The sequence below is a fragment of the Cetorhinus maximus genome, chromosome 15 (genome assembly GCF_964194155.1).
Source record: "Cetorhinus maximus chromosome 15, sCetMax3.hap1.1, whole genome shotgun sequence".
Classification (NCBI taxonomy): domain Eukaryota; kingdom Metazoa; phylum Chordata; class Chondrichthyes; order Lamniformes; family Cetorhinidae; genus Cetorhinus; species Cetorhinus maximus.
The window spans coordinates 77,116,126-77,134,104 of record NC_135893.1 but is presented as its reverse complement, the minus strand read 5'-3'; the positions used below and the strand labels follow the sequence as shown (position 1 = coordinate 77,134,104).

Below are 17,979 nucleotides of genomic sequence, written 5' to 3'. Positions count from 1 at the left end.
TGATTCACAAATTGCAAGATGTTCTCCTAAATTGAATATCCTTCACAGCTGCTAGAACTTTAGAGAAAAAAAGATCTGTTGAGCAGTCTAGCAGCCCACATTGCCCATTATTGTACTTGATTCACCAACTAGTGTCATGGCACTTTACTTCATGAAGCAAAATCCTGGAGACTCCCACTAATTAATGCAACAGAAGGAATATCACAGAGGAAACCATAGAACATCAATGAGTGGGGAAAGCTGGGAGTGAACAATGAGGAGAAAGGTGTCTTTTCCTGTAGAATGCAGAAACAGCCACCCTGGGCAGCAGCAGACACACAGGGATCTGAATCTCCCAGCCATCTGTTATAATGGACCAAGCAGGATGCTTCATTCACGATGCACTCAATAATATTGTTCACAAAGGAGTTCATGATGAACATGGCTTTAAAACGGGAACATAGATTTCACACGCAGGTAGAGCTCGTTTCCTCTCAGGTATTTCAGATTGTAGTTAAGTTGGACATCCATAAGGCACAGGAGACCGCTGTAGCCTCAAAGATGTCAGCAGGAGCTCTTAAGAGCAATTGCTCTCAGAGTGGCAACATTGATTGTTTCCACTCACTTCGCATGCGTATCTTTCTTCTTGCATTATGACCTGTATTCTACTGCCCTCTTAGACATCTTTTAAGCATGGCTTCTCACTCACTTCCTTACACACTCACCCTCACACAACCAAAATCTCTCTCTTTCTATATTGGATACATATCTATCCAATTTCCCCTTTAAAAATGCTGCAAGTTGTCCTTCAACAATCTTTGTGAGAAAGAATTGCATGTTCCATTGGGCAGAATTTTCCATGTGACGTGCGGGCGGGCCCCGCACGTCCGTGTGTAAAATCATGCGCAGTGATGTCGGGCGAGCATCCTGACGTCACCGTGCACCATCGCGATATTTTGTTGGGCAGGTGCACGATGAAGTCTGACGCGCGCCCGCCATTAATTAACGGGCCACTTAAGGCCCTTTAGTGTTCAATTGATACCAATTTTTTGGCGCCCGTGCAATCTTCGGGTCAGCGCACGGGCGCAGCAGGCAGGCGGGTAAGAGACATTTGTATTAACCTCATCCACAGGATAAGAGGGCTCATTGGGGCCGTGAATCTGCTCTGTGAAGTATTTATTGTTGAAAGTTTTTAAAACTTGCCTGTGTGATCTGCAGTACTTCAGAATGCATCCCAGCTGCTTTCTCTGGACTCTTAACCTTCAGGTCAGCACTCTGCAGTGAGGAATCTTTTCCAGGCCTGCAGGTTTCAGGACGCCTTCCCTTAGCCTGGGAGCTGATCTGTCCACTGGAGGAAGCTCCTCTGAGGAGGAAGGGAGGGCTAGAAGGGGGAGGTGGCCAGGAGTGCACATTCAGCCTCCAGGGGAGCCACCTTTGGGAGGACAGGCGCAGGCACAAGGGGCGCAGGGCCAAGAGTTAGTCCAAGGCGGAAGTGGCCGCAGAAGATGCCACTATCCTGTTGCCAGGGTATACAGGCAGCGAAGCAGTTACCTCAATATGACTGAGGTGCAGTGCCAAAGGAGGCTCCGTCTCTCAAGGGAGACAGTCAACTATATCTGTCAAATGATTGGGCCTGAGATCTCTCCTAACTGTCTGGGCAGACACCCCATGCCAGTGGCTCTGAAGGTCACGGCTGCCCTCAACTTCTATACCTCTAGCTCCTTCCAGGGCTCGGAGGGTGATGTTTGCCGCGTGTCCCAATCAGCTGTCCACACTTGTGTCAAGCAGGTCACAGACGCTCTGTTCAGGCGTGTATTGACCTTCGTCCACTTCCGTTGGGACCAGACAAGCCAGACACAGCGAGCCAGAGGCTTTGCGGCCATTGCTGGCTTCCCCACGTCCAGGGTGCAATAGACTGTACACATGTGACCATCAAGGTGCCAGCAGGAGAACCCTGCCTTCATCAACAGGAAGGGCTTTCACTCCATGAATGTGCAGATAGTGTGTGATCACAGGATGTTGATTCTACAAGTCTGTACAAGGTACCCAGGCAGCTCCCACAATGCCTACATCCTCAGACACTCCCAGGTGCCGGGGCTCTTCAGTCCTCCGGCCCGGCTTGATGGATGGCTGCTGGGTGACGAGGTCTATCCCCTCAGAAGGTGGCTTATGACGCCTCTCCGCCATCTAAGAACAGCAGCTGAGCAGCATTACAATAGGAGCCACACCTCCACAAGGGCTGTGGTGGAGAGAGCCATCGGTCTTCTCAAGATGTGCTTCTGATGCCTGGACTGCTCAGGGGGCGCAATCCAGTACCCCCCAGATCGTGTCTCGGTGATAGTGGTTGCATGCTGCACTCTCCACAATCTTGCGCTGGAAAGGGGGGATGCAGTGGATGATGAAGACGACACAGTGGCTGCGGCTGCACACGATGAGCCCAGCAGTGATTCCAAGGATGAGCAGATACAGTGAATGCTGAGGGGGTAGACACTGACCCGGGACTACTTCAGGGAGGCAAGGACACCCGGGATGCTTTAATCCAATGAACCTTCAGCTAACACAACACAAATGGATCACCAGGACAAGCCTGGGCTGCCGCCTCGATACTGGACACCTAAGTGCTAAATCTGCCAGGTCAGCAGCACTAACTAAGGGCCTTGTAAATAAAGCTGAATGTCCAACAAATCACTCATTACACTTTTGTCAACCATACACATGCAGAGGAAGCGAGGCACCTTCAGCCATGGTCACACATCTGCATTTAATGTGTGAAGCAAAAAAACATCACAAAGAGAAAACAATAGTGTTAACAATCAAAAAGAAATCATAAGTACCTCATCTCGGGTCAACACAAAAGCGCCAGTGAAAAACCCGTGGTGTGCCTAAGGCACCTTATGCTTTCGTTTCCAGGTGCTACATCTTGGTGTTGCCCCATCGCTCGGAGTGGCACCTGAGCCAGCCTGCTGACTCTGCTGTTCTGTTGGCCTCGATGACCTTGGCGGTTGTCCTCTGGCCCGTGGAGCCTGTGCTGGTCCTGCCTGGGAGGGAGCTGCCAGTTCCACAGCTGGCATCTCCCCAGTCGTCGCAGCCTCACCAGATGATACGGTCACTGGGAGAGGAATGGAGGAGCTGCCGCCCTCACCTGGAGTGCCCTGAGAGGAGCCCGCGGAGACGACAGGCAGCTGCTGCACCAACGTAAGGTTGCTTCGGACCTCCCTGCTCACCGTGGATGGATGGGCACCGAGCTGGGAAGCTTGATGCCCAGACCATCTCCCACACTGGCACGGACCAGCTGAGGTCATTGTTGATGTGAGGGCTTGCTGGTCAGTGTGCATCCCCAAGAAGCCCTGGCGGGTTTCCTGGAGTAGGCTCTCCATGAGAGTCGTCACTCTATCCATGGAGGACGCTTGGTGCTCAGACATGTGGCTCATTGCTTCGGCGAGCGTCCACGTGGACTCCTCCAGCACGGAGACCATGCTAAGCGTAGCCTCATGTATCTCGCCCAGATGCTCCCGCACACCCGGCCGCATTTCCTGCCCCTGCTGCGTCGCAGAGGACTCCAGAGGCAAATCATCAGGCACCGACTGAGCATGTGCCTGGTCCCCTGCAGTCCTCTGACTGCTGGCGCTATGGGCACTCTCTGTCTCTGCCAGCTCCTCCAGCGAGTGTGAAGTGCTCTCACCACTGTGCCCCAGGACACTAGCCATTGTTCTAATTCCCACCGAGGTGCTAGTATCTGTGCTGGTGCCTGCCTCGCAGAAATGGTGTGAAGCTGGTGAGACTTCAGGTGTGAGAGGGGGCATCTGCTGCTCCTCCTGCCAGCCGTGCTCTGATGATGCTGAAAAAGGACAGTGGATCAGTTAGCTTCCAGATAATGACAAAGTTCATCCCTTTCCCCCCTTGCTCATTATGCGCTCAACCTTCCACAAGCAATGGTCCAGCAATGTTGCAACAATAACTAATTTAACAATCATCAATGCTATGGCTGTTGGTAGGGCAATGCTGACCTCACTGTTGGGCGTAAATCCCTGGCCATGGCACCCCAGCCTCACCAACACCAGTATATCTGGGCGCATGGCGCCTCTCCAGTTCAAGGGCCTCCTGCTCGAAGCAGCTTACTATGGAGAGCTGTGCCTGGTCACCTCCAGTCCTCACACGCTCGGCCTCGTTGTGCGCATTCTTCTTCTGAAAAAGAGAGAAAAGCATTGATTAGGGCAAATTGCACATGGACTCTGTTCCCACACAGCACACCCCAACCAGAGTGGGACATATCAGGCCTCCAGTGCCTCCTCACCCCGCCGCTGCCAATCACTCACACAAAGATGCTAGGCCTGCTCCACATCCCCCCCCCCCCCCCCCCCCCCCTGGACACATGCTGCCTACATCACATTAGGAACCACACAGTATTTCCTCCCATAGCAAGGAGGCACAAGCACGTGCAACGTAGAGGGCAACAGATGGTTCGTTGCCACGCCACCTTGAAACTCCCCTTCCACTCCTCATGAACCACTCAGGCTGACCTCAGCATGGGCACTATCCGCTTGCCCACCCAGCAAAGGAAAAGTGCCGTCAATGATTCAATGCAGTCATGACACTGAGACTGGGAGGGTGGGGGGAGGGAGGGGTGGGGTGGGGGGTGCAGAGGGTAAGGCTACCTGCTGGGTTAAGTGACCAATGCCAACATGGTACTCACCGTACCAGAGCGCAACAAATTGTTGAAGCCCTTGCGGCACTGGATCCAGGTGCGCCGGTCCACATCATGGGAGCTTAACACCTCCTCCCAGGCACGTTTCGTCATGTAGGGGGGCCTCCTCCTCCCATCCTGGGGGACCAACACCTTCAGCCGTGCTGCCACCTCCTTGGAGAGTGCAGAAAAGTGAGGGGCGCACTGGCCCCCTGCTGGCCTACCCTCCAGCCTGGCCTGCTCACCCGAACCCCTCTTCTGCGGCCTAGCACTGGCCATTGTGAGCAGCCTACAAAAAGCTGTAGGCCTTTTAAACAGATTGCCGGGTCGCCATTGGACCCGGCGGCCTGTGCACACCCGCCGCTGTCCGCACACTCCTGCTAATCTCGGGAGTCGGGAAATACGCTGAGCGGGCCTTAATTGGCCCTTCTGCGTAAAATGGTGGCGATCGGGTCCATGCCTGCTCCCCCTCTTCCACCCACCAGACGGAAAATTCTGCCCATAAAAACATTTCTACAGGTTTAGAATGATAGCATGTATTAAACTAATAAAAATGAGCTTGGATGAGTTCCAGTGAGACCACATGCTTTATGTTCAGGCAAAGGCTTATTGGCCTCTTCTGCGAATAAATCTGTTTCTATATTATTATGCCAGTATGTCTGTTAATTTCTGATGATTATTTTAAACTTATCATTTATAGTGCCAGTATTATATCCACCATATAAACGGAAAGCTCAAAGGACCCACGAAGTACATTTATCCAGCAAGTAGTTTTGACTTCCTAAGTTACCTACAATGTCCTTTGAGTCATTCATTTGAAGCCCTCTCACTGGATAGGAAATCCCTAACAATCTTATTCCTGCATCCTTTATCTCATGGCAATTTTTTTTATGACTGGAGCCTTAATATTCCTAATAAACCATTTGGCTTATAATTGCTTTGTTCTGTAAACTAGCAACATACATCAATTCCTCAGTTTCTCCAGGCACATTACCTGCTAAGTACCTCACTTATGCGTTCCTTTTATAATATATCATTGTAAAAGGCATGCTACTATGATTTTGAGCTCCAGGTGTTATATATATAAAATATATTTTATATATATATATATATATATATATATATATATATATATATGTTTATATATAAATATAAAATTAATTTCAGGGCAAATAATTGAATAAATGGAATAAAGCATAAAATGTTCTAATCCTTGTGAAATAATTAAATTTTAGCACAACTGCATATTGGCCTATACATATTAGCATTTTTATAGCTGTTGGGCAGTGTTTGCTAGTTTTATATTTTGTGATGTATAATTATTGAATTAGTTTGGATCACCAGGAATGTCTGCCTGCCTGTAGTTGTTGGGTGAGGAGAATCAAAGTCATTGATTTGGGGAAAGAAGAAAGTGAGAACATTGCCAAGTGAGGTAAAATTGTGCTTGTAACAAGTTAGATTTTGGCTCTATTTGCAAGATGGCAATACAACATGATAACTAAAGGTGAAGTAAGCAGAATAGAGCATCAGATGAATAAAGTCTAATGAAATTAATAAACCTGAACAATTTTCAAGGTTTTTTTGCAGTCTAAGTTATAACCATGACAGTGTAACTGAAATTAAAGTTGATCATGGTATAAGGAGGAAAATGGCTTGAGAAATTAACTTGACTTTTTTCCTGAATAATATTTCCCTGGGAATATCCAATGATTTTATCCTGGGATTTACTGAAGTGCAAAAACTGATACTGCATCTATTTGACAATCGATCGATAAACTGCTGTTTTAAGAATAAAAACAGAAAATGCTGGAAATACTCAGCAGGGAGAATTTTCGGCTCGGCGAACTGGGGCAGGTCCTGTCACCAAGGCGTAAAATGACACTGGGTGACGTCAGGCGTGCGCCCAATGTCACCATGCTTCATTTAGATTTTCAGTTCAGCAGGCACGCAGCTGAGTTGTCTGCGTGCCTGCTGAACTGTCAAAGGCCTGTTAAGGCCATTAATTAACTAAGTAAGGCTATTGAGAAAGCTGTCTGTCCAACCTTAAGGTTGGCGGGCAGGCGGAGAGCCCCGACAGCCATCCCATTTTTCATGGAACCTCATCCATGGGCGGGATGAGGTTTCATGAAGGGTTATAAATTAAATAAATTTTTTCATTAAAGTTAATTGACATGTCCCAGCTCATGTGACACTGTCACATGACGGCACATATCTTGAATTTTATTTTTCTTTATTAAACTTTTTAAAACTTAAAACTTATCTCCCTGAGGCACCTCAGGAAGATTTCTGTGCTCTTTCGTGCGCATGCGCGAAAGAGCGCACCCCCAACTCGGGGAACCCCCCCTCCCCCTGCTTGCACAGGGAGCGATCAGCGCTTCCGGGCGCGCATCATGCTGGACGGGCCTTAATTGGCCCGCCCATGTAAAATGGCGGCACGGACCCGATTGGGCCCGCGCCCACCCCCACACAACCCCCCAACAAGGGGAAAATTCTCTCCCAACAAGTCGGCCAGCATCGGTGTAGAAAGAAAGAGAGTTAATGTTTTAGGTCATTATCTTTCATCATGTCACAGACCTGAAACAGTAACTCTGGCCTGAATCTTCTGGTTGGCGTGCGAGGGCAGGCTCCACTCGCTGAGGTGTAAAATGACGGGTGGTGACGTCGGGCGTGCATCCCGACATCACTGCACGCCATTCCGATCTTCAGTTCGGCGGGCAAGCACCAGAGTCGGCTACCCGCCTGCCGAACTGTCAAAGGCCTATTAAGACCATTTAAAAACTAATTAAAAGAATTAACAGAGCTGTCTGTCCAACCTTAAGGTTGGCAGGCAGGCAAAGAGCCCAGGCGGCCTTCGTATTTATTATGAAACCTCATCCATAGACGGGATGAGATCATGAAGGATTTGTAAATCAAATAAATTTTTTAATTAAAACTCATTGACATGTCCCAGCTCAGATGACACTGTCACATGAGGGGACATACCTGAATTTTTTTTTTCCCTATTTAAATTTTTCATAATGAAATTGAACTCCCTGAGGCAGCTCCGTGCCCCGGAGAGATTCCTGCGCTCTCTCGCGCGCATACACGAAAGAGCGCAGGCCCTGACTCTCCCTCCCCGCCCGCACAGGGAGCGTTCAGTGATTCCGGGTGTGTCTCACTCTGGGCGGGCCTTAATTCGCCTACCCACGTAAAATGGCGGCACACAGCCAATCGTGGGCAGTGATCGGCTGTGCTCCCGTTCAGCCCCCCCCCACCCCGATGGGGAGAAAATTCTCCCCTCTATTTCTGTCTCCACAGGTGCTGTCTGACCTGCTGTGTATTTCCAACATTTTCTCTTTTTATTTCAAATTCCCGGCATCCACAGTATTTTGCTTTTGTATTGCTGTTCTGTGAAATTGTTTTCACCAAGTATCTAATTTCAGAGGACCTATGAGTAATTTGGCAGTAATATCTTCCTTGTTTTACCTCTCTCCCTTCTGGTATAAATCAACAGGAACGCTAGTCCAACAGGACTGGTCCTCACTGCTTGGGTAGCAGCTGTGTACAAGGTTGCAATTCTGATTGAAAGGTGGGTATTGTATTGTCTGCTTTGGATTAATCTCCATAGTTGGATTTCCCAAAATGGAGACTTCTGGAAATGTTTGTTACGCGCGTGGTTAATTATTTTTTTTCAAGTGTACATTTGAATAAAGTAATAGTGCCAAATATGCTAACTAACTCATATATAAAGTACCCGTATATACTCATCTAAAAGTTAACTTTTTGAGCCCAAATTTTTACACCAAAAGTAGAGGGTTGAGTTATATGAGTAATATTTTCAAAAGATTGAACTCCATGTATGTTCTTGGGTATGATGACATACTTTGGGACTTTAGATTTACCGTTGTTTCGCACCGGTGCCAACGGAACGTGCATGACCCAATCGGCACCATTTTGGAGAGGCATGTTCTGCTTCCGGAGACTCTCTCCTGCGCCCAGCTCCTTTCACTCGCTTCCTCCTCCCTGCTGTCCCTCTCCCAATTACAGCAAAGGTTCTGGAGAGAAAACGACGAGGGAGAGAGTCAGCCTGCAGAAGAGGCAGCGACTGGATGAGCCGGTGAGAGGGAGAAGAGTGAGCCTGTGGGAGAGGCTGCAACTGGGCGAGTCAGCAAGAAGGAGAAGAGTTAGCATGCGAGGGATGTGGCAAGTGGGTGGTAAGTAGAAAGAGTTAGGATTTTTTGACCAAAAGTTGGGGTTGACTTCTATATGAGATTGGCTTTTACTAGAGTATATACAGTATATTTTGCAGTGCTCGATACTTTAAGGACACATGCTAGTCCATAGCTTCATGTTCAAGTTTATTTCTTTGCATGCCTAAAAAGCATTTTATGCCTTTGCTTTACACTAATGCTGTTGCTGATCAATTGTGTGCCAGCTTCCTTCATGAGATGATTTTAAAAAATATATTCTTTCAGGGAATGTGAGCGTCGCTGGCTAGACCAGCATTTATGGCCCATCCCTAATTGTCCTTGACATGGTGGTGGTGAGCTGCCTTTTTGAACTGCTGCAGTCCATATGGTGTAGGTACCCCCACAGTGCTGTTAGAGAGTTTGCTACTGTCTGTCTTGTATGCTTTAGCTAATGCCCATTGTTCATAATCAAGAGACTGGGTTCCACGATTCCCATAACTAGAAGAGGAGAGTTTAGTTTTAGGTGAAGGCCTGTCATTGGGTCTCTGTGAACCTGGACCTATCCATTACTTTACAGAATGCTGGTGACAGGAGTATGGGTACAGGTGAGTTGAGTTGTCTGCTTGAACGTATTCTTGAGCGTTTCATCACGTGTCCTCCAGCCACCAATTGTGTCATTCGGTGAATAAACATTTGTTCACATCTTTTTTTTATATAATTAATGAATAAAATTATTCAATGAGAAAATGAAAAGAATTCACACAATTCTTTTAATGTTCCCTGGGATTTTCTCCTGGGTTGTTTATGATAGTGTCCAAGAAATTAATCTTTATTCCCAGAGTCTCCAGGTCAATACTGGAGGATTGACAACACACTTTTAGGGTGAAAGTGCTTTCACATTGCTCTCAAAGGCATGTTCTTTATGAAAAAGTGAATTTACAAAAAAAGAAATATTTCTAGTGTGCTGTGGCTGATTTTTATTCCTTCATGTGATATGGGTATTGCTGGCTAGGCTAGCACTTATTACCCATCCCTAATTGCTCTTAAGAAGGTGGTGGTGAGCCACCTTCTTGAACCGCTGCAGTCCATGTGTTGTAGGAACACCCCCAGCGCTGTTATGACGGGAGTTCCAGGATTTTGACCCAGCAACAGTGAAGGAACAGCGATATAATTCCAAGACAGGATGGTGTGTGACTTGGAGGGGAACATGTGGGTGGTGGTGTTCCCGTGTGTCTGCTGCCCTTGTACTTCTAGGTGGCAGACATTATGGGTTTGGAAGATGCTGTCAAAGGAGCCTTGGTGAGTTGCTGCAGTGCATCTTGTAGATGATCTGCTACCATTGTGCATCGCTGGTGGAGGGAGTGAATGTTGAAGGTGGTGGATGGGGTGCCAATCAAGCGGGCTGCTTTGTCCTGGGTGGTATTGAGCTCCTTGAGTGTTGTTGGAGCTGCATTCATCCAGGCAAGTAGGGAGCGTTCCATCACACTCCTGACTTGTGCCTTGTAGATGGTGGACAGGCTTTGGGGTGTCAGGAAGTGAGTTACTCTCCACAAAATTCCCAGCCTCTGACTTCTTGTAGCTATAGTATTTATATGGCTGGTCCAGTTCAGTTATGATAATTTCCAGGATTTGATAGTGGGGGATTTAGTGATGGTAATGCCATTGAATGTCAAGGAGAGATAGTTACATTCTCTTTTGTTGGAAATGGTCATTACCTGGCTGTTGTGTAGCTGTTTATTACTTGTCACTTATCAGCCCAAGCCTGAATATTGTTCAAGTCTTGGTGCATATGGACATGGACTGTTTCAAAATCTGTGGAGTCAGAAATGGTGCTGAACACTGCAATCATCTGCAAACATCCCCACTTCTGACCGTATGATGGAGGGAAGGTCATGGATGCAACAGCTGAAGATAGTTGGGCCTAGGACACTACCCTGAGGAACTCCTGCAGTGATATCCTGGGACTGAGATGATTGACCTCCAACAACCACAACTGTCTTCCTTTTCTGCTAGGTATGACTCCAACTAGTGGAGCATTTACCCCCAGATTCCCAATGACTCCAGTTTTGCTAGGATGTTAGTTTTGCTTTGATGTCACACTCCGCCAAATGCTGGCTTGATGTCAAGGGCAATCACTCTCACCTCACCTCTTGAGTTCAGCTATTTTGTCCACTTTAGACCAAGGCTGTAATCGGATCAGGAGCTGAGTGGCCCTGGCAGAACCCAAACTGAACATCAGTGAGCAGGTTATTACTGAGCAAGTGCTGCTTGACAGCACTGTCGACAACAACTTCCATCATTTTGCTGATAATCGAGTGTAGACTAATGGGGTAGTAATTGGCCGGGTTGGATTTGTCTTGCTTTTTGTGGCCAGGATATGTCTGGGCAATTTTCCATATTGTCGCATAGATGCTAGTGTTGTAGCTGAACTGGAACAGCTTGGCTCAGGGCACGGCAAGTTCTGGAGCACAAGTCTTCAGCACTATTGCCGGAATATTGTCAGGGCCCTTAGCCTTTGCAATGTCCAGTGCCTTCAGCCATTTCTTGATATCATGTGGAGTGAATCGAATTGGCTGAAGATTGGCATCTGTGATGCTGGGGAGGCCGAGATGGATTATCCACTTGGCACTTTTGACTGAAAGCGACGGCAAATGCATCAGGCTTGCCTTTTGCACTGATGTGCTGGGCTCCCTCATCATTGAGGATGGGGATATTTGTGGAGCCTCCTCCTCCAATGGGTTGTTTAATTGGCCACCACCATTCACGACTGGATGTGGCAGGACTGCAGATCTGATCCGTTGGTTGTGGAATCGCTTATCTCTGTCTATCACATGCTGCTTTCGCTGTTTGGCACGCAAATAGTCCAGTGTTGTAGCTTCACCAGGTTGACATCTTGTTTTTAGGTGTGCCTGGTGCTGCACCTGGCATGCCCTCCTGCACTCTTCATTGAACCAGTGTTGATCACCGGACTTGATGGTAATGGTAGAGTGAGGGATATGCTGGGCCATGAGGTTACAGATTGTGGTTGTGTATGATTCTGCGGCTGCTGATGGTCCACAGCACCTCATGGATTTGAGTTGCTGGATCTGTCAAAATCTATCCCATTTAGCACAATGGCTGTGCCGCACAACAGGATGGAGGGTATCCTCAATGTGAAGAAGGGACTCCATCTCCACAAGGACTTTGCAGTGGTCACTCCTACTGATACTGTCATGGAAGATGCATCTCCAACAGGTAGATTAGTGAGGACGAGGTCAGGTAGGTTTTTCCCTCTTGTTGGTTCCCTCACCACCTGCCGCAGACCCAAACTAGCAGCTTTATCCTTTAGGACTTGGCCAGCTCTGTCTGTAGTAGTGCTACCAAGCCACTCTTGTGATGAACATTGAAGTCCCCCACCCAGAGCACATTCTGCACCCTTGCCACCCTCAGTGCTTCTTCCAAATGGTGTTCAACGTGGAGGAGCATTGATTCACCAGCTGACAGGGGACAGTATGTGGTGATCAGCAGGAGGCTTCCTAGCTCGCGTTTGATCTGATGCCATGAGACTTCATGGGGTCCAGAGTCGATGTTGAGGACTCCCAGGGAAATTCCTTTCCGACTGTATACCACTGTGCTGCCACCTCTGGTGCCGCTGTCCTGTCAGTGGGTCAGGACATACCCAGGGATGGTGATGGTTGTGTCTGGGACATTGTCTGTAAGTTATGATTCCGAGAGTATGACTATGTCAGGCTTGATTAGTCTTTGGGGCAACTGTCTGGCACAAGCCCCCAGGTTCAATAATAAGGCCTTTGCAGGGTTGACAGGGCTGGGTATGCCATTATCGTTCCCGGCGTCGGGTGGTCTACCCAGTTTCATTCATTTTAGACTTCTTAGTGGTTTGATACAATTGAGTGGCTTGCTAAGCCATTTCAAAGGGAATTTAGGAGTCAACCACATTGCTGTGAGTCTGGAGTCTCATGTAGGCCAGACCAGGTGAGGACGGCAGATTTTCTTCAATAAAGGACACTAGTGAACCAGGTGGGTTTTTAAAACAAACGACAATGGTTTCATGGTGACATTTTAATTCCAGATTTATTAATGAATTTAAAGTCCACCAGCTGCCATGTGGTGGGATTTGAACCCACGCCCCCAGAGCATTAGCCGGGGCCTCTGGATTACTAGTCCAATGACTAGCTTTTCAAGCACGTCATCATTATGTGTAAGTCACTTTGACTTTTATAACTTTTGATCAAGGTACTAGTACACTTTTAGAATTAAAAAAAACTCCATCCAACTGCCTCAGTGGATCAATACAGTCTCCAGTCAGTGGCTGAGCTGTACACAGCAGAAAGGTCAGTACTTAGATGACATTAACTGGACATTAGCATAGCCCCCTGTCTTAAGAAGAGGGAATTTGGTTAGAGTCCCTGCTATACAGAAACCTCTGATGGAAACATTTATCTATGGTTATCAATCAAGGACAGAATCTGGTTGAACTCACAAAGGCAAATAGCATGCCAACATTCATAGTTCAGGTGCACACATGAATATTGGCTGTTTGGCCATGTCACAGAGTGGCAACTTGCACTCAGGAAGCTATAATTCAGCAAGTAGTCAATGCTTTCAGAAAAAAAAAAGAGGAAAGAAAATTGGCAAGGGATAAAATGTTGCCAGCAATATAAAAGAATAAATTATATGCCTGTTCATTTTCATACTTGAGTTATTTTGTTGGCTGTTACAACATGGCTGGAATGGGGATTTATATTACCAATATAAAATTCAAAAAGATATTCTGGGAAAAGAAGTAAACATCAAATTATATAAAACCAAGTCAGTCTATTATTAATAGATTGGAATTTTACCTTTTCACTATACTTTTGGTTCTTTTCACATAATATCATACACACTAAAATTTAGTGTTCACAGGATGATGAAGTCTTTTGGGCAAAATATGAGAATAGAACTGCATTAACAGCATTTTCAATTATAGCCACACTCTAACAACCTTTGTGATACTTATCTCTTTCTTGTAAATGTCAGCCCATTCACAGATGAAGTGTATCGTCAAAAAGAAAAGGCGATGAAGGAGAACTGAATGGCTGGGACATTTGATAAGAGGGCACTATCTAATTGGATTCAGTTGGATCCCTCGCTTTGCTTCAATTTGGAATCACAGTGATTTCTGAATGGCTTCCAATATTTAATAACTATTAATTAGTTAAGATGTGATACTCTACTAATTATGGTCCATTTAAATATAAAGTTCTGTAACCAAATTTGAAGGATGATGCTTAGTACTTTATGCCTGATCACGAGAGTTCGAGAATATTTATTACAATTCAAAGTAATGATGGACTCATTTATGTTGCCAATGGACAAGCACCAAATTGTTTGGTATGACCTCACTGTAAATGCAAATATAAATGGAACCTGCCTTAACATCAGTCTGTTAAGACCTGGACAGGTTATTAAACCAAAGATATCAAATCATGTTATTGCCATTCCCTAAACTAATAATCTCAAACTAGGTCATTCAATTTTGCTATGTCAGTGATAAATTTACGTGAACATTTCTTGCTGCCATGCCAGTGATCTCATAAATTCCTTCTGAATGTAGTGTTGCCTTCACACCTGATGATATAACGGTAACATGTAAGTCTGATTTTTAAAAATATGTTCCTCTTTGACAGCTGGCAAGATTGGAATCATTCATAGAAATTGGACTTGTCATTTCCATTAATCTATCATGAGTCTTGCAGTGGGACAGTAAGAATTGTATTATGAATCCTTGCAGGCACAGTAAAAAATGGAAAGAAGATTAGATTACCTGCTAAAATCTCTTTTATTCTTACATTAGAACACAGTACTAATAGAAAATATTACACAGTTAGCATTTCTGACCTTTTATTTCCAAACGCTTGCATGCTATTGGATATTGTGCAAACCTGCTAGGTCTAAAAATATTGTAGCATTACAAAAAAAGTATTCTGCCAGAAAGAGCATATTATGAACAATGATATTTCTAATGTATACTAAATTGTATTTTATATTAATGGATAAGAAAAATATGTATTTTTATATACAGTAGAATCTGTTCCCCATTATCCTTGACTGAACCATCATGGTAAAAAACACTTTGATGTCATATAGACTGGAAAGTTCCAAGTTCAATTCCTGGTCTGTCCTGGTTTAGTTGATATCACCTGGGTTGGAAATAGGAACTTGGCCCCAGTGTCTCTGTGCAAGGGAAAGCAAAAATCACCCGGAGTTCCTGTTCCTGATTACTATCAGTGACCCTCTGATGGAACATGTACAAGTATAGTTCTGGGTGAGGACAACATGATTCAGTAGCTCCAGCAGTTAAATAGAATACTGAAACAGAATGCTTCAGCTTACATGTGAAGAATGTCTATTTCTATAATGTGCTGTATGACACCGTAACTCAAAATTATTAAGCATCTTCACTGAAAAGGAGTGGGGGGGAGGAGAACATTTTAAGAAAAGGCGAAAAAAGTCTTGGAAAATTGCTGCGGGGTATAGTGAAATTGTAAAAAGACTGTTGGTGTAATGCTTGCAATCTCGCTATTAATAGTGGAAAAACAAAAATTTTCTCCATTTGTATCACAAAAAGAATAAAATAATGGGGTTGATTTTAACTCCCTCCATCTGACAGAAACTTGGCAAGTTGCAGTAAATTGGAGTGGGTGTTATACCCAGTATGTTCTCCATTGACCTGATTGGCAGCTGAAGGCAGTGTCTTTCAAATGTGTAGGCTGGGCTCCAATCATGTCAACAGGGCCTCTGCCTTATTTTCACCTGAGGCCTGAACAAAAAGTAGCGGTGGCTCTCCCACAAGGCCAAACCTGCCAGGATCCAACTCCAGGAACAGAGGAGGCCCAGGTAAGTTTAAAGTTTTAGCTTTTGTTTGCAGGTTTCCTTGTTAACCAGGTGAAGCAGGATTGCTCCTCTGAGACCCACAAGGATTCTCTTGCCCCAGGTTTCCACTGCTACACACCATGATTCCCTCTCACCCCGAACCTACCGATGCACTTGCCTTGTACTAAAGACCAGGTCCAAGTCCCCCGTAGCAGCCTTCGAGCTGCCTCATTTTAACAGGCACTTCTGTTTGAGCAACATGAGGTAATCAGATCTTATAACTAGATTGTAGCCAACCTGCCCAAATGTATGAGCAGGTTTCTACTTCTGCAGAAAGTGTATTTTCAGTGTATTAGCAATTCTATGCCAGCTGTGTCATATCATATTTCATTAACACAACACAAGGTTTTAAAATTATTTCCATCTTCAGAATTCCTCTGTTGCTTTCTGGCACATGTAACAGATTGCTGGAGTGACATGGGCAAGGACCTTTCACTTCATTGCATCTGCTCTATAAAAACTGAGGAGGTCAGTGCGTCCAGTCTCTTTATACTATATACACTATATAAATACTTGCAGCAGATTACAGAGGAGTCTTACCATTTAAAATATGTTTTATATCTTTCAATTTATAGCCTTTTAAAATGCGTGTCACAATTTTTGTTTTGAAAGGATAAAGATAATTTGTACCAGATTAACTGATGTTATATGTTTTATCTGGGACATTTATTTCACATTGTAAATCCAAGCACTCAAGTTATCACCTCTGTAATTCTTCAGTACAAGGACAGCAATGCTAAGTAATAGCAGATATTACTATTTAATTTATCCATCACTTTGGGTGCATAAACAAAACAAATCAAATGCCAAATACTCTACCTTCCATAAAAGAGGAAAAAGCTTTTCCGTTTTCACTCCTTACCACCACGGTGGAAAAATACTAGCGGAGAGAATTTGCTATAATTTGAACAACCTCAAAGCTTCTCCTCTCTAACACAATCTGTGAAAAGTGGAGGAAACCACACTTGACCCTGACTGACCACCAATTGAACTCTGAGAGCATGGACATAATTAGAGACTACTAACTATGTTATTAAAGCAGATTTCCTGTGTATTCTATATTTGTGAATTTGAAACATTGGGTACAGTGTAAAATGTTTTCTGCTGTGTTCTTCATTACAATGTTTGTGGTTTTTTATCTTGTGCAAGAATGTTAATTGTTTTTACATTTTTGGTTGATTTGTATAATTAAATATTAGATTTTCTTCTCCTTGTAGTGTTTCGCATCTATTTGTATTACAATGACAGTGGAGATAATTGGGTTTATCTGTCCCAGCCAGTTAGCTCCTGATAAATCTGTCAATCATCAACAAAGCGATGAAAGGTGTCCTCAACATGCAAACATGCACATATACTCATCAATAATGTATTCAACAATGCTCAGTTTGGGTTCTGCCAGGACTACTTAGCTCCAGACCTCATTACACCCTCGGTCCATACATTGTCAAAATAATTGAATTCCAGAGGTGAGGGGACAGTGACTGCCCTTCATATCAAGGCAACATTTGACTGAGTGTGGCATCAAGGAGTCCTAGCAAAATTGAAGTTAATGGGAATCAGGAGAAAACTTCCCACTGGCTAGAGTCATGCCTAGCATATAAAGGAATTGATTGTGGTTTTTGGAGTCATGTATCCAATTGTAAAGATCACCAAATACTCCTTAATCAGCTTCACAATGATACTGTTGTATTCTTCCAAACACCTTGAAAATATAATGTTATTCTCAGGACTTTATGTAAAGATAATCAGGCCATTTCTGAGCTTCGCAGGTTTTTTTTTATATGTTCATTCATGGGAGTCACTGTCGAGACCAGCATTTGTTGCCCATCCCTAAATAGCTGCCGTGGTGGGGCTTGAACCCGTGCCCCCAGAGCATTGGCCTAGGTCTCTGGTCCCAGTTGAACAAAGCTACTAGTCCAGTGACATTCCCACTATGCCACCATCTGCTTCAAAGACAAAATGAGTCTTGCAGGAGCAGCACTTCTCCAGCTTTGCCTGTGCTATTTCTGGTTGAAAATACCTCTGAGCTGCTGCTGTTTAAAACATCTAGCTGCAGTGTTGATATTTTATTTACATGAATGCTTTAGCAAAGCCTTCACCCAGAGTCAATCTGGCAGTGTAGATGTACTGGTACCTGACCTCCGAGCTCTTGATGTTGACCAACACTAACGCCTTTCAACTTACAGCTTCTGTGCAAACAAGTCATCCATACGTCACTTTATTGCTTATTAA

At 45.1% G+C, this 17,979-nt stretch overlaps 1 protein-coding gene across 1 annotated transcript in view; it reads left to right on the top strand.

Moving 5' to 3' along the window:
* pemt (phosphatidylethanolamine N-methyltransferase) overlaps window positions 1-16,957 on the top strand; it is a 143,699-nt gene extending 126,742 nt beyond the window's left edge. Inside the window, exons 6-7 of the mRNA XM_078558691.1 lie at window positions 8,157-8,231; window positions 13,852-16,957. Coding sequence (XP_078414817.1) covers window positions 8,157-8,231; window positions 13,852-13,906 — 130 coding nt within the window. The 3' untranslated portion in view covers window positions 13,907-16,957. The remainder of the gene's footprint in view (window positions 1-8,156; window positions 8,232-13,851) is intronic.
* Window positions 16,958-17,979: the final 1,022 nt, after the last annotated feature.